This window comes from Hemitrygon akajei, chromosome 11, assembly GCF_048418815.1.
Source record: "Hemitrygon akajei chromosome 11, sHemAka1.3, whole genome shotgun sequence".
Taxonomy (NCBI): domain Eukaryota; kingdom Metazoa; phylum Chordata; class Chondrichthyes; order Myliobatiformes; family Dasyatidae; genus Hemitrygon; species Hemitrygon akajei.
This window is the reverse complement of record NC_133134.1, coordinates 121680196-121704474: the sequence shown is the minus strand read 5'-3', so window position 1 is coordinate 121704474 and position 24279 is coordinate 121680196. Positions and strand designations below refer to the sequence as shown.

General features: G+C 40.5%; 1 protein-coding gene across 2 annotated transcripts in view; it reads right to left on the bottom strand.

The window, feature by feature from the left end:
* Positions 1-24279, bottom strand: part of LOC140735980 (uncharacterized) — a 143778-nt gene that overhangs the window by 79218 nt on the left and 40281 nt on the right. For both annotated transcript variants that reach the window (XM_073061620.1, XM_073061621.1), the window contains exons 7-9: positions 20404-20890; positions 16995-17157; positions 3239-3350 (exon numbers count right to left, since the gene is read on the bottom strand). In XM_073061620.1, coding sequence (XP_072917721.1) covers positions 3239-3350; positions 16995-17157; positions 20404-20890 — 762 coding nt within the window. The remainder of the gene's footprint in view (positions 1-3238; positions 3351-16994; positions 17158-20403; positions 20891-24279) is intronic.

Sequence of the window (24279 nt, the reverse complement as noted above, 5' to 3'; positions counted from 1 at the left end):
GTCTCCTCCAAACTGAAGACATGAACATTACATTCTCCAACTTCCAGTAATTTCTCCCTCCTCCCCTTTCTCTCTTTTTCCATACTGCAGTCTGGCTCCACTCTTACCCCTTCTCTTCTCTTCACCTGCCGTTCACCTCTCCCTGATGTCCTTTCTCCCATGGTCCACTCTCCCCTCCTATCAGTTTCCTTCATCTTCAGCCATTTACCTCTTCCACCTATCACCTCCCAGCTTCTCACATCAATCACCCTCCCCCACCCACCGACCTTTCCCCCTCTCCTGGCTTTGTATACGACCTGCCAGCTTGTACTCCCTCCCCTCCCCACCTTATTATTTTGGCTTCTTCCTCATCCTTTGCAGTCCTGATGAAGGGTCTCAGCCTAGAACATTGATTATTTATTCCTATCCAAAGATGCTGCCTGACCTGCTGAATTCCTCCAGCATTTTGTGTCTGTTGTATAGGATTATAATGGATTGGGTAGTACTTGAGACTTAACAAGCACATGGTAGGATAAGGTGTTTTAAGTCACATTCACTTATTGGGAACACTGATGCAAAGTTATTGGTCTTCACTTTATTTTAAATTAATGCTTAAAAATCAGCATTTTGCTGCTCAAGCCAACATTAATTGCCCAGCTGCAATTGCTCTGGAGAAGGTGATGGTGAGATGCAGCGTTTTTCTGGTGAAGCTTGTGTTTGTGGGCAGGCAGGTCCAGGTTTAGATCCAGTGACACAGAAGGAATGACAGCACACTCCCAAGTTGGGATGGTGTGCAACTGGAAGGTGCCCCTGCAGACGGTGGTGATCCCGTGTACCTGCGCCCCTGGTCACTCTTGGTAGCAGCTGTCACTGCTTTGGGGACTGTTGTTAGAATAGCATGCATTTTGTAGAAGGCCCACACTAGAGTCACAGTTTGCCCATAGGGGAGGGAGTGGCTGTATAAGGTGCTAAAGAAAATGTCAATCTAGTAAACTGGTTTAACTTGATCAGTGTCGAATTCCTTGAGAACTGTTGGCACTGCATACAGCCAGTCAGGTGCAGTGTTTCAGTACCTTGTGGAAAGGCCTTCGGGTGTCAGGAATTAAGTCACTTACCTCCTGCCACCTCAAGACCTTCATGTGTCCAGGTCCCTGTGTCTTGCACTTCCATGGCTATCAATTCCCCCTTCTATCCAAGCGATTTCAATTACTTCTAGGCTGTCCACAGATGGAGCCCATCTCTGTTACTTTCCACTACACTAAGTAAAGCCTAATACAGTTTTAGCTTATTTCAAAGTCTAGTCGATCCTGTACTAGATAGATAGATAGATACTTTATTCATCCCCATGGGGAAATTCAACATTTTTTTCCAATGTCCCATACACTTGTTGTAGCAAAAACTCATTACATACAATACTTAACTCAGTAATAATATGATATGCATCTAAATCACTAACTCAAAAAGCATTAATAATAGCTTTAAAAAAGTTCTTAAGTCCTGGCAGTTGAATTGTAAAGTCTAATGGCATTGGGGAGTATTGACCTCTTCATCCTGTCTGAGGAGCATTGCATCGACAGTAACCTGTCGCTGAAACTGCTTCTCTGTCTCTGGATGGTGCTATGTAGAGGATGTTCAGGGTTTTCCATAATTGACCGTAGCCTACTCAGCGCCCTTCGCTCAGCTACCGATGTTAAACTCTCCAGTACTTTGCCCACGACAGAGCCCGCCTTCCTTACCAGCTTATTAAGACGTGAGGCGTCCCTCTTCTTAATGCTTCCTCCCCAACACGCCACCACAAAGAAGAGGGCGCTCTCAACAACTGACCTATAGAACATCTTCAGCATCTCACTGCAGACATTGAATGACGCCAACCTTCTAAGGAAGTACAGTCGACTCTGTGCCTTCCTGCACAAGGCATCTGTGTTGGCAGTCCAGTCTAGCTTCTCGTCTAACTGTACTCCCAGATACTTGTAGGTCTTAACCTGCTCCACACATTCTCCATTAATGATCACTGGCTCCATATGAGGCCTAGATCTCCTAAAGTCCACCACCATCTACTATGCTATTCTGCATCACATCCCACAACAAATTCACCTCTGTTCATGCTACTATGTAGCTCCCTAGAGTAGTGCAAGTTAGTCATCAGTAGCATAGGCCTATTTTAATTAGAACTCTCCATCTCATGTTAGTGCACCCTTCCCCCCACCCATTGTTGCCAAGTCCGGCCATTCAACAGCAAGGTTAATACACAGTTCAAGTACTGCCTGCACTGCAGGAACAGCCATTAATTATACATTCCATTCCTTGTGCCCATTTTAATTGGCTGTCAAATTTTACCTTCAATGCTACTGATCTCATGAGATGGACAATGTACACTCAGTGGTCACCTAATTAGATATACCTATTGTCCTGCTATTAATGCAAATATCTAAATCAGCCAATCATGTGACAGCAACTCAATCCATAAAAACATTCAGACATGGCTAAGAAGTTCAGTTATTGTTCAGACCAAGCATCAGAATGGGGAAGAAATGTGATTTAAGGGGCCATGGAACGATTGTTAGTGCCAGTATCTCAGAAACTGCTGATCTTCGGGGGTTTTCACACAATCTCCGGAGTTTACAGAGAATGATGCGCAAAAGAAAAAAACATCCAGTAAGTGTCAGTTCTGTGAGCAAAAATACCTTGTTAATGAGAGAGGTCAGAGGAGAATGGCCAAACTGGTTCAAGCTGACAGAAAGATCAGAGAGAATAGCTGACAGGAACATGACAGTAACTCATATAACCACGTGTTACAACAATGGTGTGCAGAAATTGCATCTCTGAATGCAAAATGCATTGAACTTTGAAGCTGATGGGCCACAGCAGCAGGTGACCCTGAACATACACTCTGTGACCACTTTATTAGTTACACGAGTTGCCTAAATAAAAGTGGCTACTATAAACTATGTTTGCCAGTGTTTGGTCATATTTCGAGTTCAAATTGTAAATGTATCAATTGAGGGTAGGATGGCTATAATGCAAATGAATTAAAAGACAATTAGGTCACACTGAGCATGGATATTAAAATGCTGTTAAAACATTGAAGGAAGATTGATTGGAAAAAGGCAGCAACAATAGTTTGAAGTTCTAGTAGTTAAAGCAATTAGAATCATCTTTAAGCCTCCAAGCAGCTGACTCACTCTTGAGAACCCCTTCCATCTCTTCCATCATTCCCGAAAGGACTTAATTATTAAGTGCCCACTTGTCCAAAACTTACCTCCGTAAAGAAGTGATCTGTTCATTTGTCAGTCCACCATCTTCTTCGCGTATAATGAACAATTTCATCTTCAGCTGGGTCACTTTGACAGGAAAACTTATCAGAAAAATGTCTTTAAAGAAAAGAAACATATTTGAAAATCAATCACTGTTTTTAACTTATGATGTTAAAAACATCCATAACTTATGATGTTCAAATTAACATCAGAAAAAGGACAAAGCCTGCTTTCCTCTTTTATTCAGTCTAATAATGTATACTGTCTTGTTCTGACTTATTAAAATTCTCAACTTCCAACAGATATGATTAGCCTTGATCTCTCTTGTGCAACATTGACTAGCCGATTTGTTCTCAATGACATCTGCAATAATATTATACACAGGTTTGGATGGATGTAAATAAGGGTTCATTCAGATACATTAAAAGATGCATTCAATTTTGGACTGCGTTGAATCAAACCAACTCGGTATTTTATAAATAAATGCACTATCAGCACAGTTCAGCAAGCCTTTTTTTCCAACTATCTGTCTGCAAATGCTACCCAAATTTACTTCTGGTGTTGTTAGATTAGATTATATGAGGTTTATAAACTCCAGAGTGCAATGAAATCTCTTACGTACATGAAGCACACGAGTAAATGGTATACAGGATAATAATACATATGAATAATAACCACGGTGATGAGTGCAAAACAATGGTGAAGAGATAGGATTATCCTATGTAAGCTAAGTGTGCAGCTTGCAGTGACTGGAGCCTCGGTATGCACCCTTGCTTACTTTGCAAAATACAGTCAAAACTGCAATACTAGATTATGTAGCCTAGACGGAAGGTGAGCAAACTGTGGGGAAAAGATTAACTGGAAGCAGTAAATCTGCTGTTTGGAAACATTTCAACAGTATTTTCCCTGTAATAGTAGAAGTTCAGGTGGATTTGTTCAACTGGAAATTGACAGCAAAAAAAAAAGAGTAATTCATCTTTGTAGTTGCAGACTGAGGAAAGATATACTCACCCTACAGCAGGGCCAAGTTAGTTGTACATGATATCACCTCTACATGGAAAAACACAGCTGCTCGCAGAAAGACAAAAATATCAGAATGCATATATCTTTGTCTCCTCCAAGCCATTTCAGGAGCAAGGTCTTGAGCCAGCACAAGGGCTTATTAAACTGGTTGTTAATGGCAAACTTCAGCAGGCAACATGTTTGCCAAACATTATATCAAGGTAGAATCTTCATGCAGCAAAGAGAAAAAACGTGATCATTCAGCTTGATGAATTACTGACTGATGCAAGTGGGAAAATGGCAACTGACATGTAGATGGATGACTACAAAAAGATATCCATTATTTGACAATTACTGGCACTCCATCATGCCAGTCTATAAATTCAAGGGCAGGGTTTTAACGAGGACAATTGCAAAAGTGGAGAGACCATTAGGTGTGAGATTTTAAAATTACCCATGAATACTGTTGGATATAATCACGCTTAAACAAATTTATTGCAGTCTTAGTCAAGAATACCAGCATAGATCTTAGACCATAATCTGGAATATCCAGAATGAATAAATAATCCCATCCTTTGATTATACATGATCTACAAGAATTTGATTCTGAAGCCCCACATATTACAGAGGCTATAAAAATGGGAGATCCTTGTTCAAGTACATGAAACAGTTAAGTACTGTATTGCAAACTAGTGGTCAAGGTACAACTCAGATACTAGAAGTAAAATACAGCACCAGACACTGAATTCCATTCAGAATTATTGTGAACTTAACAAGAAAAAGGAACACTGAATAAAGTCAATGAATGGAAAACGTAGCCCTGATATGTTGCTATTTTTGGAAGATATAAAGTTCAAGTTTAATTATCATTCAACTATACATGAATACCTATAAATACTGCCAAATGAAATAGCATTCCTTCGGGGCTAAGGTGCAAAACGCAGTCATACACAGCAACAGGGCACACATAGCATGTATGGTATAGAACAGCAGTAAAACATACAATCACATTAAAAATATAACCGTTGCACAAATCTCACAGGGAATTTCATGGAGACCTGTATCCCACTCTGCAAATGGTAACTTCATGGTTCATAAAAATTGAACAACACTGTGGAATATCTTTTTTAATATATCAATGCATGTAATTAACGGGTAGAGCAACAATGACTGGCTTGTGAAGAAAATGCCAAGAGGAAGACACCTATCTTTCTCAACTCTGGATGGTGTCCAGCTCACACAGGGAATTTGTTTCCTGAAGTAGAAGGTTTATCAACAACTTTGAAAGAATAGATCCTTCAAAGCAAGTAACCATGGTTGCGACATACCTATAGCTGCCGAGAAGCCACTAAGTGCCTTTGCTGAAAAGGATAAATGAATATAAAGAGCAGGATATAGATAAAGTGCAGCAATAAACAATGTGGATGCCTGAGATCGCAATGGACAATGGGAAAGATGTATCAAACTTAGGAAAAACATGGAATTGTAGACCCCAAAGTGGCTCAGCTTGAGCTAAGTACACTCTGGCGAACAATAGCAGCAATGAGAGTGACTTCAGCACGACCAGAACAATGACCACTTTATGAAACTACCTTTAAGCCTTCCTCCATTTGTTCTTTTTAAATAAGGCAACATAAGAGTTTTCTTCCATTTTCGTGTTATTCCCCTAAGTGATTTTCATAAAATGCCTGAGAACATTCTGAAGAGAGACAGATGAACACACACATGATGCTGGAGGAACTCAGCAAGTCAGGCAGCATCTATGAGGGGAATGGGCAGTTGACGTTTTGGGTTGAGACCCTTCATCAGGACTGGAAAGGAAGTGGGAAGAAGCCAGAAAAGAAGGTTGCGGGAGGGTAGGAGTACAAGCTGTCAGGTGATGGGTGAAATCAGCAAAGGGGGAAGATTGGTGGTAGCGGAGCTGGGGGAATGTAGTAAGAAGCTGTGAGTTGATAGGTCGAAGAGATAAAGGGCTGAAGAAAAAGGAATCTGATGCGAAAAGAGGAGAAGGGATGAAAGGGGAATCAAAATAAGGAATGGTAAAAGAAAGAATTGGGGGGAGTGGGAAGTTACCTTCAATTAGAGAAAATTCATGCCATCTGAGGCTATCCAGATGGAATATGAGGTGTTGCTTCTCCAACCTGAGTAAGGCATCATTATATCATTAGAGACCATGGATTGAGATGTTCAGATGGGAATGGGCTGTTGAATTGAAATGGGTGGCCACCTGGAAAGTGCACTATTTGTGGTGGATGAAGTGAAGGTGCTCGAGGAAGCAGTTCCCAATCAATGCTGGATCTTACTGATGTAGAAATGGCCACAGCAGGAACACCTGACAGATGGTAAGTAAATTTCTCTGAAACACTCACAGTGAAGTGTAACATCTTTTGGAAGAATTGTTTGGGGCCCCTGAATGGTGGTGAGGGAGGAGGTGCAGAACTTGTTCCATTTGCAGTGTTAAGTGCCAGGAAGGAGATCAGTGGTGAGGTATGAGTGGAGAAGTGAATCACATAAAGAACAATTTGTATGGAAAGTAGAAAGTAGGGGGAGGGAAGGTAGGATCCTGTTGTAGATGGTGGAAATTTGTGAGAATAACCTGCTGGAAACAGCTGAATCAGCTGGTTGAGTTGTGTTGCAACAACCTTGCACTCATCATCACCACTCACCGAGGAACTGACTGTGGACTTCAGGAAGAGGAAGTCAGGGGAACACACACTCATCTTCACAGAGGGTTCAGTGCTGCAAAGGGTGAACAGATTGAAGTTCCTGGGCACTAACATCTCAGAGGAGCTTAAGGAGAACATGGTAATCTGCCTCGATGATTAGCTCTTACATCTACTGTGATGAAGTGCTTTGTGAGGTTGGTGATGAAACATATCAACAACTAGATGAGAAAAAACTGGGATCTGCTCCAATTTGCCTACCGTCAGGTCAGCAGTAGATGCTATTAGCTCTTCACTCAGCATTGGAACATCTGAACAGTGAAGCATCAGGATGGTTTAACTACAGTTCAACATTAAATACTTCTATCTCCTCAAAATTAATCAATAAGCCTTGGGCTCAATACCTCTTTTTCATCTGGATTCTCAATTTCCTCACTTGCAGACCCCAGTCAGATCAGATTGGCAACTATATTGCCTCCACAAACTCCAAAAGCAGATGTTGTGTGCTTAGGCCCCTACTGTATTCCCTTGAATGGAAAAGTCAACAAAATGTAATGGATACGGCCCATTCTCCCACAGGTAAAGCCCTCCCCACTACTGAGCATTTCTCAAGGAGTACTATTGCAGGTAAAGTGCATCCATCATCAGGGACCACCACCACACAGGCCATGCTCTCTTCTCACTGCTGCCATCAGAAAGGAAGTACAGGAGCCTGAAGACTTACACAATCAGTTTCAGGAACAGTTATTACCCTTTAACCATTGGTCTCTTGAACCAGAGGGGATAACTTCACTCATTGAGCTATTCGCGCAAACTATGGATTCACTTTCAAGACTCTTCATCTCATGTTCTCGATATTTACTGCTTTTTTTTTCCTTTTGTATTTGTTGTCTTTGGTACATTGTTTATCTGTCTTGTTGAGTGCAGTCTTTCATTGATTCCATTGTATTTACAGCAAATGCCCACAAGAAAATGAAACTCGAAGTTGTGTATGGTGGCATATGTGGACTTTGATAATCAATTTACTTTGAAATTTGATCTACCTTGGGCCCAATACATCAATGCTACCATGAAGAAAATATCCCAGCTGCTCTACTTATGTAGGAGTTTGAGCAGAATTGATAAGTTACCAAAACGCTCTTACATATTTCCATGGTTGCACTTTGGTTGCATCACAACCTGGTATGGAGCCTCTAAGAAGCAGGATCACAAGAGGCTGTAGAAGGATGGAGACTGAGCAGTTCCATCATGGGCATAACTCTCTGCACCACTGAGGACATCTTCCAGGTGCAGAACCTCAGTAAGGCAGAATCCATCATTGAGGACTCTCATCCTCTATCACTTGCCTTCATCAGGACAAAGTACAGGAACCACACTCAACTATTTTGGAACAGCTTCATCCTCTCTGCCATTTCTTAATGGTCCAGGAACCTCTTGTTATTCCTATTGTTTTTGCACTATCAATTTATTTTCCAATTTAGCCATTTTGTGTCTCTGTGCCATACTGCTGCTGTGAAACAACATTTCAGGAGTCCTGAAGAAGGGTATCAGCCTGAAGCATCTACTGTTTATGATGTTGCCTGACCTGCAGAGTTCCTGCGGCATTTTGTGTGTTGCTTTGCACTTCCAGCATCTGCAGAATTTCTCGTGTATATGATTTCACACCATATGCCAGTGGTAATAAATTTGATTCAGATTCTGAACATTTAAATGAGATTAAATGACTGTAAGGTTTTTGGGGGAGGCCAAAGGATTTATAATATTTTAAAACGTTATCCTTGGATGATATTTTGCTGTTTTAGGAGGGTTTAACAAACGTGTAAAAACAGAAGTAGAGATCAAGTCAAATGTTCATTGAATTTGCAAAAAGATTTTATTGCAAATATTATTTTTAAAATATGCATTTGGACTGAAAAATCAGAGGCATACGATCTATGTTTCAATTTCACATTTGAGATTATTGTATTCATGGCGATTGTCAGTTCCTGACTGGTAAGATATAAATAAAATTAAAAGCTCCCTGGCTCTGGTCTGATTCTTATTAGTTATGGACAGGGTCAAGTTTAAATGTTAATCTCAGCAAAACATGATTTTAAATTGAAATGGTTTCTTGCCATATTTATAGTTATTCAAGCAATGTTTAATTATATATAATTTTACCCAAATACTTCTTGACTGAGCGTTTGACAAATTTTCTAAACCATAAACCATAAGTGAATTTTCTACAGAGTCAAATGGCCTGCTTCAGTGTGCTGGCCATAATGAAGGTGCCAAAATCTGTTGTCTCCAAAGCATTGAACTACAGTGATTTCCGGTTAATTAGGTCATTGCTTAGAAGGGGCAGCCACTGATTTGGGACAACTCCTAAAAAACAAAAACAAATTTAGAAAATAGCCGGGATTCCTTTAGTTTATTTGGGACAGGAGACTGTCACCAAACAGCTTCTGACTATCATCAGTCACATGCACATCATGTGGCCATTATACACTATGCCATGCTAAGAGTGAACAGTTTTTAAAATAGCATCACTGATAATCAGCAAGTAATAAGCATTAAGACAATTTCGAACTGTTTTGCTCATTGATATTTCAAACATTCAGGCTTGGAGATGCCAGAAATAGACGGGAGTGAAATTGAAATGATTTCACTACTTCAGCTTGTAAGGAACTACGAAGAATTTGAAGATATCAACAATCATCTTGAATGTTACAATGAAAATGAAGATGTGGAAGATGCAATAGTCGAAAACACTGCTTGAAGTCAGTCCACCATTTGCACTAGGTGTCTGTGCTGATTTTGTTCATTTACAGTCAACAGAATAATTCAGTACACTCGGGATTAATTCTTCCGTCGATAACTATTAGGAACTAGTACAGTTTTATAGTACTGTAGTAGTTTTGGTAGTGTTCTAATTTGTTCTATATTTAATTGAAATATATAATTTGTTACTCAATTAAACATTAGTTTGTCTTTTTTATACCATTTTACTTATCCCATGAAGCTTCGGCTCATTGGGGCAGCCACTAATCGGCCAAAAATGTTCTGGTCCTGATGTGTTGCAATTAACCAGAATCCATTGTAAATCATTTATTTGATACAATATAATTATTCAAAACAAAATGGTATTCATTCCCAAAAATGTAAAACAATTTCTTTAAGTTTACATTATTCCTTGGGGACTCCAGCTTCTAAAGCTGTCCTACATTGAGTTCAATGCTGACTGGCAGCTCCTGCAACACCACCAGTGCCAGACTGTATCAGTCTCTGCCTTTTCTTTGGATTCATCAGCTGCATGGAAAGGGGGAGGCTGCTACATGGGCAACAGTTTGCTGTCCACATCGTACTTCCGTGGCTTGTGTATCACACAGACAACTAGGACACAAACATCTATGGTTGACTCCAACCAATGGATGGCCTCATAAATATTTTGAAGCATAATCATTGTTGCAAAATCTAAAATATGGAAGTCATTTTCCACACAAGATACCATAGAAATCAAACTGACATCAACTAAGTAATCTCTCCACTGATACAGAGGCTGAGGGTAAACGTTAACCAGGATATATGGAGAACTCCCCTCCTCTTATTGTCAGACTGAAGCACTTGATAATGAGCATGATGGAGTGTCCACAGCCACAAGCATCAACACCTTAGCTGAGATTTGTATCCTCTCCGAGTGCTGTGCAGAAGCACTGAACAGACGCAATGTTTTTCAAAGCTGCTAAAGAGAGCCAGAAAGGATTCCTATTCCATTGTTACTGTCCTATAACAAAGGAGTTAGAACAGGACCAGAAAAGTTATGGAAATAATCTCCCTAATAACACACAAGACAAAAGGAGCAGAATTAGGCCACGTCCCATTGAGTCTGTTCTGCCACTCGATCGTGGCTGATTTATCATCCCTGTCAACCCCATTCAGATTCAGATTCAGTTTATTGTCATTTAGAAACCACAAATGCAATGCAGTTAAAAAATGAGACAACGTTCCTCCAGAATGATATCACAAAAGCATATGACAAAACAAACTACACCAGAAAATCCACATAACATTTGGCAATCCCCAATCCAGAGTCCGGAGAGGCTGCGGCGTATTAATATCACGCTACTGTCTTAGCACGTTCCCCGGAAAGAAGCTCCAAATCCACCAGACAAACAAGACTAAAAACTAAAGCTACAAGACCTGCACAAAACCACATAGTTACAACATATAGTTACAATATTGCAAACAATAGCATAATTGATAAAAAAAAACAGACCATGGGCACAGTAAAAATAGTCCAAAGATGTTAAAGGACTATAAGTTCAAAAGAAATCACCACACAGTTTCCACAAGTCCCCAGGGTCCCGACAGACTCGTCATCCCACGCTGGCGGCAGAAGGGAATAACCCCGCTATGGACTTCCATGGCGCCGCCCAACTCAGCCCCGCAGACGCAGCACACAATGAAAGCTCCATCGAAACCAGCCTCCTAGACGCAGCACACACCGAAAGCGACCTGACCGTAGCAGACTCCGAGTCCGTCGAACCTCCGAGCCCACGACCATCCCCTCGGGTACAGCTTCTCCAAGCACCATCCTCTGCTGAGCGTATTAAGACGGCCCCACCAATGGCCATCGGCAACGCCACCCCGAGGACTGGGGGCCTGTTCTTCCCAGCAGAGTTCCGGACCTCACAGCAGCAGCAGCAATGAAGAAGGTCTTCCTGGAGATTTCCCAATGTTCCTACGTGCTCCCACGTCTGTTTTCAATCGATTATGATTGCCCATGACACCCCACTTCACAAATAACAGATAATCAGCTCCATAGTGGCTGCTGCAAGCTGCGTCGTGCCACCATCTTGGAATCCTCTGATTCCCCTGACTTCTCCCTATAACTTTTGACACCCTGACTAATCAAAAACCTATTAAAATCCAATTAAATACACCCAATAACCTGGACTCCACGACTATCTGTGGAATGAATTCCATCGATACAGAATGCTCTGACTAAAGAAATTGCTCTTCTGCTTTATTCTCAGGCTATGTCCTTTCTGCTGGACTCTCCCACCACAGGAAACATCCTCTCCACATCCACTCTATTTAGGCCTTTCAATATCTGGTAGGTTTCTTTGAGCACCACACCCCGCCCACCCCTCCCCCCCACCACCACCATCCCCTTTCTTCCAACCTCCAGAAAGTACTGGCCCAGAATTATCAAACATTTTCAGTCCTCGCATCTGAGGAACTTCACTTGAAACTGAATGCTGCACAAATATTGACAAACATCTTCCCTCGTGCCTTTTTTGAGGAAAGAATAACTGATGAAACATAGAAAATTCCTCTGGGGTTTCGCAGATATATACAGGGTTGGTGTTTTCCATGGCAGGATTCATGGAGTCATCGAACACTACCACTCAGAAACACATCCTTCAGCCATCTAATCTATGCCAAATTATTAATTTACCTCATTCCATCTACCTGCATCTATACCATAGCCCTCTCACCCATATGCCTATACAAATTTCTCTTAAGCGTTGATATCGCACCTGCAGTCACCACTTCCACTGGCAGCTCATTCCACACACTCACCACTCTCTGAAAAGGTTCCTCCTCATGTTCCACTTAAACCTTTCACCTTTAAACAATGACCTCTAGTTCTAGACTCACACAATCTGAGTGGAAAAAGCCTGTTTGCATTTACCCCAGCTTTACGCCTCATAATTTCATACACTTCTATCAAATCTCCCTTCATTCTCCTGCACTTCAAGATTTAAGTCCTAACTTAGTCAACCTTTCCCTATAACTCAAGCCCTCAAGTTCGGGCAATGCCCTTGCATACAGTATAAGGGGTTAACCATTCAAGACAATTATAGAAAGAAATTTCGATATTTCTACATAAGAGGGCTGTGAAGGTTCAGTCACTTGATTTCAAGAAAGAGATTGTGTTTTTTTACATATTAAGGGAAATGAACATTATGGAGATTAGTGCAGTAACTGATCCATCATGATCTTGTATGACTTTGTGAATAAAACATGCAAGAGTCATTTTATGCACTTAGCAAAAGCTGCAGCTCTTTACTTCCATTACAAACAAAGCGAAAGCAATCACCTTACACTGACGTGATTACATCAGACACCATCGCTTACAGTGAGCACAACAACTCAATGACAGTGTTTGTGAATTATGTAGAACAGTTTCTATTATAAACAATATGTCAGAATCAGAATCAGGTTTATTATCACCAGTTGTCATCTGTCACCCATTACATTACCCCACACAGAACCCTCTCCCACCCAAGAATTCACTAAAAGTGGCACCGAGAGTCTGACAGGACTCGTACCAGCTGCTCGGGTTGGAGTAACAGCAGGTGTTGTTGGCTGATCCAGGGGCGTGCTGAGACTCAGATGGTCATGCTGTGATGGTAGTGGGACCATCCAAGTCTTGGTGGACCGGTTCAAGGAGATCTACAGAAGTACATTCAGAGGGTCGCCATTTCACATCGTTTGTTGCTTAAAAACCTATTGTGCATGCGACAGCCAAAATGGCAGACCCTTGATCTGCACGGCAGCAATGCCTCCTGGCCTACACATCTGAGTTAGCAGCTGATATACGACATACCATGGGAAAATATAATGCTGAGGCTGATTGCCTCTCACAGCCAGTCCTTGAGTCCATACACATAGGGGTTGACTATGCCGGCATGGCAGCCAACCAACTTACTGACCTAGAGATCCAGGCTTAGTGAACAGCAGTCACAGGCCTGCGGATGGCTGACATTAAATTCGGGGAAGCTGGGGTTTCTCTTCTGTGCGATGACTCAACAGGTTTTTCTCACCCCATCGATCCAGCAAACTGGAGACAGAATGTTTTCAACTCCATACACAGCTGGAAGGTCTCAGAAAGGACATGTGTGATTGGACTGCAGCTTTTGTGCAGTGTCAGTGGGCGAAAATCAACCATCATGTTCAGACACCACTGGGGTCTTTTGAGGTCCCTGTGCTATGATTTGACCATGTCAATGTGGATCTTGTTGGTCCATTCCCCCCTCACACATTTTCATGCCTCTCCTTACCACAGTGGACCATATTGCCAGGTGGTCTGAGGTCATCCTTCCAGCATCAATGACAGCAGCCGATGTGGCTTGGTGATCAGCAGCACTTGGGTCACTCGGTTTGGCACCCCATTTGATATTTCCTTTGACTGCAGTCGCCAATTCATTTCAGACCTTTGGGCTGCGATGGTGACTACATCACACTATGGCGTATCACCCGTAGTCCATTGGCCTATGCGAGCGGTTTCACAGCTCCTTCGAGGCTGCTCTGAGGGCTTCCCTGACAGATGAGTGTTGGCATGGTCATTTCCTATGGGTACTGCTGAGGCTCAGAAAGTTTCCAAAAGAAGACCTGCAGTTATCCGTGGCAGAGTTGGCCTACAGGCAGCCATTACAGTGTCAAGTGATTTCATTTCTGATGTCACAATCGCCTGGTCAGTCTCTCAACAATGTTCCGCCCTCCTCAGTGAATTCAATTCCTTTTCACCTATTGCTACCTCCCATCCAGCATTCTTGGGTTCCTGTTGACCTACATTCTGCCTCATTTGTTTTTGTTCGCCACGACACACACCAACATCCCTTAGGCCCCCTTACGATGCCTCGTTCCATGTTTTAGAACATAGAGAGAAGTCTTTTATCATAGATAAGAGGGGTAATCCTGAACATATTTTGGTAGATCGCCTGAACCAGCCCACTAAGAGTTGTAGTATACCACTGCCATGGCCCTGGCGTAACAACATGGCCAAGCATAGGTCAATGTATCTCTGGATGAGCCAGAGGCACCTGCTGTTCCTCCACCTATTGAACACAGGACCCAAATCAGGCAGCTTGCCCGAGCTCCAGATAGGGTCACAATGTTGGGTTCTAGTGAACTCTAGGTGGCTTGGGAGGGGTGGGGCTTGTGTTGGGTAATGAAACTGGGAGAAATGCACTATACATAACTCATAACCACTTAATTCAAAGCAATCTCTCAATTTTTACTGTCTCATCCAACTCTTTTACCTAGAGTCATAGAGAAGTACAACACAGACACAGACACTTTGACCCATCTAGTCCATGCTGAAACCATTTAAACAACACCAGTACCACAGCCCTCAATATCCCTACTATCCATGTACCTATCCAAATTCTCTTTAAGGTTGAAATTGAGCTTGCATGCACCATTTGATCTGGCAACTCATTCCACACTCTCACAACCCTCTGAGTGAAGAAATTTCCACTCATGTTCCCCTTAAACATCTCACTTTGCACACTTAACCCATGACCTCTGGTTGCAGTCCCACCCGACCCCAGTGGAAAAAGCCTGATTGCATTTACCCTATCATAGCCCTCATAATTTATATACCTCAAACAAATCGTCTCTCAATCTTCTGTGTTCTGCAGAATACAATCCTAATCTAGTCAATCTTTTTTTAAACCTCAGGTCATTCGGCAACATCCGTATGAATTTTCTCTGTACTATTTCAACTTTGTTTACATTTTCTCTGTAGGTAGGTGACCAGAACTGCACACAACACTCCAAATGAGGCCTCACCAATGTCTTATACAACTTCAATGTAACATCCCATCTCCTGTACTCAAGATACTGATTTAGTTCTGGATTTAATATTATATGCTGACCCTACACTTCTCGGAGTTCCTCCTTGCTGGGATCAGAGGAGTTCCCAAATCAGTTCACTACTTTTACATTGTGTGAAACTGAAGGAATTATAAATTTCCAACATAAAAATTGACTTGCAGATTTATTTAATAGTTCTCATGAATCAAATAAAGCTAATCAATGCTCAATACGATCTTCTGAATTGAACTCACATTACAATTTTTAAACAAGTTTTTTAAGATGAGTCACTTGTTATTGATTTGAAACATTCTGCTCAAAAAGTGCTATCTCCACATGTTAAAATGTGATAGTTCAATTTGTCTGTTGCTCTTTTATTGTTCAGTATTTATTCCAGCAGCTACACAACACTGATGCTTTCATATATTAGTCTTGGTTTACTGGATAGCCATTGAAAATAGTGTTTCTTATGCATATATTCCCTCCACTAACCAACTCCTCTGCTTTCATACTAATTCATCATCTTCTTCATAAATCAGACCAGAGCATATTCTATGTGTAGTTTTACAAATGTTACTGTATAATACAAAACAGGTGGCTACTTTTTCACTGTGAGGAAGCAGTCCACAATGTTACTTGCAAATTGCCTACTTATTAAATGAGAGTGGATTAGATTAGAGAAAGAAAATAATTTATTATTTTATATTATTTTCTTTGTCTAATATAATCCACTCTCCAACAAAGACTATTTTTAAAAATCATTCTCATTTCTCACACTTTTAGCAACACCTTCACCACCCACTGTATTCCATCAACAAATTAACCTTCCTATTCTTCCTCAAATTTTGTGAAGTTAATAAATCTAGAAAATTATTACATAGGATTGGTATGATCTGGCTATTATTAACTGCTTGCATTGGCCAACTTGTCTCCTGACTTTGATTGATTTGTATTTATTGTACATTGCAGGTTTGATGTTTCTCTTTAAACTGCTTCTATGGTTTTCTTTGTTTCAAGACTGTCTGTGGGATCATGAATCTCAAGGTTGTATACTGCATACCTGCTTGATAATAAATGTATATTGAATCCTTGAACATTCTCCTCCACTGTTACACTCTCTGTCCAGGTATTGAACACAAACCTCTTCCAAATGCCTCACCAACGGTTGGAAAGTCTTTACCTGATAAATCCTATCTCTTCTTCAATATGGCTTGTGTCATTTTGCAATGTAAAGCTGCTACATAAATATAAACTACTTAGAAAATAAATCAGTAAAATGAAATGTTGGATTCAGGGGCCTTATAGTGCATAATGCAAAACAGACAGCTAATTCAGAAAACTTACACAGACTACTTTCATCACCCACCTTAGAAAAATGATAGTTCCAAAAGTATTTCACCACTGTAATAAATAAACCTGGGTGCTGTTTGTTTCCCCCCCCCCCCAAAAAAAAAACAGCAAAAACACAAATAATGGAATTATTTAGTAAATGATTCACTACTAAACTTACTGAAGTTGTGAGCAATTTTTTGATTCAGAAGAATATTCTGATGGGTGGAAAATTCATTGACCAACTGCGTTGCCATTTCTTGTACAGCAAACTGATCAAACAGACTTGGATAATGCAATTGAATTTTATCTGCATGGCTGTGTTCCCATATAGACTTGGGTATCTGAAATAAAAGAAAACCAGCTCAAGGACAATAACCAATTTAAATTTGGTCCACTTGAATAAATAAAACCATTTCCTTCCACAGAGGCTACCTAATCTCCGGAGCAGCTCCAGCCTCCTTCCATTTTAATTTATTTTCCTGACCAAGAGCTGCACCCTTTGCTTTTCCATCACTTCTGCTCATTTTCTGCTACAATCTCAAAACACACACTTTAAAGAAGGTCTCTTTGCATATATGTGTGATATACATATCAATAAATTTGCAACAAACAAAGCTGCAATCTATATTTCACAGGGTTAACAATTCAGTTTATGTGTTGCATAGAAACATAATTCTAAATAGATACGATACAATGTTTGTGTAACTGGGAAAACTCTTCTCCAGTAGCAATTTCTTAAAAATTGTCACTGTATTTTGAACCTTCAAAAAAAGTGCAGCACATATTTTTTACCATTACATCAAATTTGTGAGTGTCACAGCCAGATTGATAACACTGAAATTATGCCAAGATATGTGTTCTGAACTCATATCAAGTACTCTTTGACAGAAACCTCCATTTACTCCCATTACTTTATGAGGGGTGATTGATAAGTTTGTGGCCTAAGGTAGAAGGAGTCAATTTTAGAAAACCTAGCACAGTTATTTTTCAACATAGTCCCGTCCTACATGTACACAATTAGTCCAACAGTCATGGGGCATACGGATCCCTTCTTTGTAGAAGTGCTCCACAGCAGGGGTGATTGATAAGTTTGTGGCCTAAGGTAGAAGGGAATGAGTTATTAATTTCAAACTTTCTGCATTATCACTTAAAGAGTTGAACTGCACGTGCATGTAATGAGAGTGTCTTGGACCTCCAGGTGGTCCACAGCAAGGGTGATTGATAAGTTTGTGGCCTAAGGTAGAAGGAGATGAGTTATACAGCTCTCATTTACATCAAAACCCTCAGATATATGAGATAATGTGATGGCCACATGGACAATGAGTTCAGTAAAACTAATAACCTCAAACTTCTGCTATTAGAAAAATGACAACATAGGTTGATCTAAATAAAAACTCATGAGGTTTCTTTGAATCCGATTGAATAGCACTCTTCTGTTATATCATGTAGAAGGCTTCCACTTGTGATATGCATAATGACATGGCTTGTAAAGAGTAACACACAAAAAATGCTGTGGAACTCAGCAAGTAAAGCAGCACCTATTGAGGGGAATAAACAGTCAATGTTTTGGCCCGAGACTCTTCATCAGTTACTCATGAAGGGTCCCAGTTCCTGCCATCATGGACATTTACACTACACGCTGCATCTGCAAAGGAAACAGCATTATGAAGGACCCCATGCACCCCTCATACAATCTCTTCTCCCTCCTGCCGTCTGGGAAAAGGCTCCGAAGCATTCGGGCTCTCACGACCAGACTATGTAACAGTTTCTTCCCCCAAGCTATCAGACTCCTCAATACCCGAAGCCTAGACTGACACGTTGCCCTACTGTCCTGTTTATTATTTATTGTAATGCCTGCACTGTTTTTGTGCACTTTATGCAGTCCAGTGTACGTCTGTAGTCTAGTGTAACTTTCTCTGTGTTTTTTTTATTACGTAGTTCAGTCTAGTGTTTGTACTGTGTCAAGTAACACCATGGTCCTGAAAAATGTTGTCTCATTTTTACTATGCACTGTACCAGCAGTTATGGTCAAAATGACAATAAAAGTTGACTTGACTTGACTTATTTCCCTCCATTGATGCTGCTAACTCGCTCAGTTCTTCCAGCATCTTGTGTATGTTGCTCAAGTATTCTTGCATCTGCAAAATCTCTTGCATTTGTTGTAAGGAGTGATTTTCTTACATGATTTTCATTACATGCAGCTTACATATTCCATGTCAATTTTGATTTGTCATTTAACATCCAAGACCAAGAGATGGTTCATATTTATTTAATTTCTCAAATTCATGGCAAACTGGATGACCACTAACCAATAGCCACAAAAATGGTTGTGGTTGATCTATACTGCTGAGAGGTAATGGAATTAAGTGGTGACCATTTGGACAGTAAACTCTTATTATAGATGATCCAGCTGCTTCACCGTTCCAGCAAATTAGGTTTTATTCTGATATCTGGTGCTGTGTGTGTAGAGTTTGCATAGTCTCTGTGAACTTGTGAACTTTCCCCAGGGTTTCTTCAATTTTGTGCCACAGTATCAGGCTACTGTTAACTTGCTTTTGTAGTAGGCATGGGTGTGGCAAGTGGGAGAAAAGAGTTACTAAGAGCTGGCATAAATTCAATGGGTCAAATGGCCTCCTGTATAACATTGCATCTTTATACTATATGTACATCAACTATTTGGATATGGAGTATTCTGAGGTTTGCTAACACTCCTTCAAAAAAATACAACAGATGTTCAATGTCTTAAATCCAATCATCCCTGGTAATCTGCTGTAAGTTTATATAAAAGGTAAAACAAATTTTTTAAGGTGTGCAATTTTGAAACATGTTTACCAGTGTATTAAGGATTAGAATAAAAATCTTTCAGCAACTTCTTATTTTTTGTAGGCAGTTTGACTCCTCCTCCCTACCAGACCTGCCACGTACTTTAAAAACACAAAAAGAATTGCAAATTACTGAAGAAATGTTTCATTTATGGTGTGGGCAGCAAGATGATACAGCAGTTAGGCTACTGCTTCATAGTTCTTTGGATCCAGGCTTGATTCTGGCCTTTGGTACGATCTCGGCAAACTTAGCAGATTCTTCTGTGATGTGTGGGTTTTCCTAGGGTTCTCCCATTTCCTGCCATACTCAAGGACATGTTCCTAGGTTAACTGCCTGCAAACTACACACTAGTGTGGGTTAATTGCAAAAAAAATCAAAACGGAGTTCATGGACATGTGTGACAATAAGTTAGGATACAGAGAAATGAGAGGAGGAATAGGGACTAGTGAGATTGCTCACTGACATAGAATTGATGAGCCAAATGGCTTCCTCCTGATTTGTTACAAGATGTGGTAGAAAGAGTAGAAAATTTACAGCAATGGGCCAGTGGTAGGACTCACTGGCTAGATTGCAATGAATACAGAAATGAGTGAAGCATCACTAACACCCTGATTGCAACTTAAGACTCAAAGCCAGGGTATCATCTCCTCATTGTCTGATTTTATAGAACGTAGAACTAAAACAAAAAGTTCTTCCAAGCCATAGCTACATCAACTGATTGGTAGTATAAGTATCAGTTATTCAACCAAAGGTGAAGTACCTACCCTTTCTAAGTCAACTTTTTCCCAGTGGAATGGCTTAGTCTTCCTCACCACACCGATTGATCTCTTAGCCGGGATTGGAGGTGCTGTAGGGGTGCCTGGCTTCTGGTGTTGAACAGGAGATGCTGGAACGTGCTGATGTAGAGGAGAAATAGCTAATGTTCGCAAAGGGGACTTCACAGGTGAAGTAGGTTCAAATTCTTCTTTGGCCCTTTTTTTCCTTTCAATTGCTTTTTGTTCTTTTTCCTGTTCTTTCTCCTGAATTTGGTCTTCATAGAAGTCTGGCTGCTTCAAAATTTGTTGTTCACCTGGCTCCTTTCTGGACTGTGTAAATGGAATAACCTCATAGAAAGTATTCTCAGAAGAAAACTGTGATTGAGATAACCTCTTCCAATGCAAACAGCACTTATCAATGGCATCAACCCATTCATCCCGGAACTTTCTTAAATCTTCTGCGCTTTTCAACTTCTCAGTAACTGGTATTCGAAGTCTAAGGTTATTAAGCGAATCAAAAATTAATCACACACACTAAGTATATATCCCTTACTGAAGTACACAAGACATACCAGCTTCATATTTTGCTGAAATATTTTCAGAAGTGGAAAAGTCCTCACAATGCAAACACAATGCAAATATTTCCTAAAAAAAACAATGTGCATCCAACCAATACGCCATTAGGGTTAGTGGATTAGAGCACAAAGAGACAGAAATAGCATGAAAATTTCCACTTAACTGATATCTAGAATTCAGACTCCAATTCTGCTTATCAAATGTTATAAAAGTTTTAGTCTTGACAGAACCATGGCATTTATATGACTAGCACTCCAAAAGGTTAAATTGTGAGCAGTTACTTAAATCTCTAACAACACACACAAAATGCTGGTGGAACGCAGCAGGCCAGGCAGCATCTATAGGGAGAAGCGCTGTCGATGTTTCGTCCTGACGAAGGGTCTCGGCCCGAAACGTCGACAGTGCTTCTCCTTATAGATGCTGCCTGGCCTGCTGTGTTCCACCAGCATTTTGTGTGTGTTGTTGTTTGAATTTCCAGCATCTGCAGATTTCCTCATGTTTGCTACTTAAATCTCTATTGTTTTTCCCCATTTGGATGTTTAGGGAAACTTGATCAAAGGTTTGAAGTCGTTAACAGGAACTAATGGAGTCAACAGAAAAAAAAAACATATCCTCTATTTGAGGAATCTTGCACTAGGGAACATAGCCAACATTTCAGAACAACTCTTTCAGAAATAATATCGTTCAACATGCAAAATTGTAGAATTATCCTCCAGAAGCAGCTTTTGGTTTTAGACTAATTGTTTATTTGAAATCTGAGATTGGTGGATTTTTAATAACAAAGCTTGGTAAGGGATATGGGAAAGGACGGGTAAACAAAGTCAAAACTTGGACCAGCTATGATTTCACAACAGCGTTTCTAAAGAGAAATGGCCTATTTGAGTTCTTTGTCTGTAAATAATAGATTGATGAATCTCGATATGGAATAAAAGTAACAAATCTCCATTAGCAGACATTGTTAATTGTACTAATATGGGTATTCAACTTAGCTACTTTCCTATTTAATGTAAAAGTGCTTCATTGACTTTATGGTTCTTCAATCTCTGCTGGAAATGATGTGAAAGACATTGTATAAGTTTAGGTATTTACTGTTTTTAAGATTGATTGACAAGCCATATGTCAGATAAAAAAAATGTATTGCTCTGAGTATCATTGCCTTCTTACATTATCCTTCCATCTCTCTTCTCTCCAAACTGAGAGAGAATATAGGGACCTCAGGATGCTGGAACCTGGAACCAATAAACAAACCACTGCAGAAACTCAGCAGATCAACTTGTATCTGTGGAGATAAAGGGACAGGCAGTGTTTTGGATTGATAGCCTGCATCAGGACTGAGAGTTTGACAGGAGACAGCAAGAGAGAGGGGTGAAGCAGGGACCAGCAGGTGATGGGTAGAACCAAGTGAGGAGGATGGAGCATGATGGAGAGGGGAGAGGAGAGGAGTCAGGAACCAGCTGCTTGTGGATGGTAAGTAGTGACCGATAAGGAAAGCGGAAAAATAACTGGGGAGATGGGGCCAAGTGGGGAGAGGGGAGGGGGAAGGAAGCAACAAAGGTTGGAAGTGGGAAAAAGAAGTGGCAGAGACTGGAATCAGATGAGAGGTGGCATAGAACCAGAAAGAGAGGATTGTGGGACAGGAGAACCAGGTGAGGTAGGATTGATAGATGAATTATACCAGGTGGGGCAGAGGAACGAAGCTAAGTGACTGGGGACTAGGGTGTAGGGCAAATTGTAAAATGGAAAACTCAACATTCATACTATTGGGTTGCTGATTACCCATGCAATTTTCCAGGTCTGTGTTTGGCGTCATCCTGGCAGAGGAGAAGGTGAAGACTGATGGTGTCAGAAATGGAACGGGGAATTAGAATAGCACATAACCATGATTTCATAATGGCCATAGAGGCCAGATCAAAAGTCTGTGCAATCATCTACTCGAAAGTTGGTTTCATTGATGTAGACATCAAGAGCACCAAATACAACAGATGAGATTTGTGCATGTGACTTTCAGTCTGACCTGGAAGGGCTATTTCTGAAATGTGCTGCTCATGTTTGGACCTATATGTGTAATGCCCTTTTTCCTACTAACCCATTCTACAAATCATCCAAACTTGGGTAAAATTTCTCATCCATCTTTTTACATATTCCCAATGATCCACTTTAAAAATACCTACAATTTTGCTCTTCCTGTTATGCATGTCCATCACCATGGTGAACAATTTGCTTTGATTGGCTTTAGTGAATTATTTTCATAGTTGTGGATATCAGTTTTACATTATGTCAATATTTACAAAGAATTGGAATTCTTATAATGAATTCTTAGAATTCATATTAATGATAAAGGACACCACTAAAAGCAATGAACAAGGACCTTTTCTCACTCTTCCAGCAGATTCAAAGACTCCAATTCAATTTAGCAGAATTAATTGGCCCTGACTGATATCGTCTTTCATCAGGGCAAGGTTGTATCAAAAATTACCACTGTCCTGTTAAGATATAAATTTAATTCAGAATGCCGGGGTGAAGGTTGAGACCTACAGACCAGCATAATCAAGGTGGTAATGATCTAAGAAAGTTTTTGGTGTCACCTGGTATCTCAGGTGGGGTTCTGGGGCAGTCAAGAGTTTTCAGGCTGGAAGACAATTATAATACATGAATTGAGCTGCTAATGTACACAGGACCTCTGTTGTACATTCTCTGCATCTCCACTGACTATCGCTAACGGCATTAAAAGACACTCCATAAGAGGTCTCTTATTTCATTTCCCTGGTCTAATTTTGGAAACCCAACCTCCATGGCATATGATCCCCATCCTCTTCATCCCCGGCTACTTGAAATTATTTAGAACTCAGTATGAGAACTGGCTAAATCATTGGAATTTACAATGAGTAAGCTTCTTATAGTTTGGTGTTCTTCTGTAGAACACAGTGTAAACAAATCCAAGACCTAGTTGTGCAGCTAAATTGAAAATAAGCAAAGCATTGTGTGCATTTATCCTGGTATAATGAAAGAGAGAAAGATACTTCCTATTTGTTGTTGTGTTACTATAGCTACCTACCTTATGAAAGGACAGGTTAGAAATTCCTAAGCCAAATACAACTGTCTACCAAAATTGGAAAGGGTTCAAAGGAGATTCACGAAAATGATTCTAGGACTGAGTGGCTTGTCATATGAAGAGCATTTGATAGCTCCGGGCTTGTATTCACTGGAACTCAGAAGAATGAGGAGTGACCTCATTGAAACCTATTTAATGGTGAAATACCTTGATAGAGTGGATGTGAAGAGGATGTTTCCTGTGGTGGGAGAGTCTAA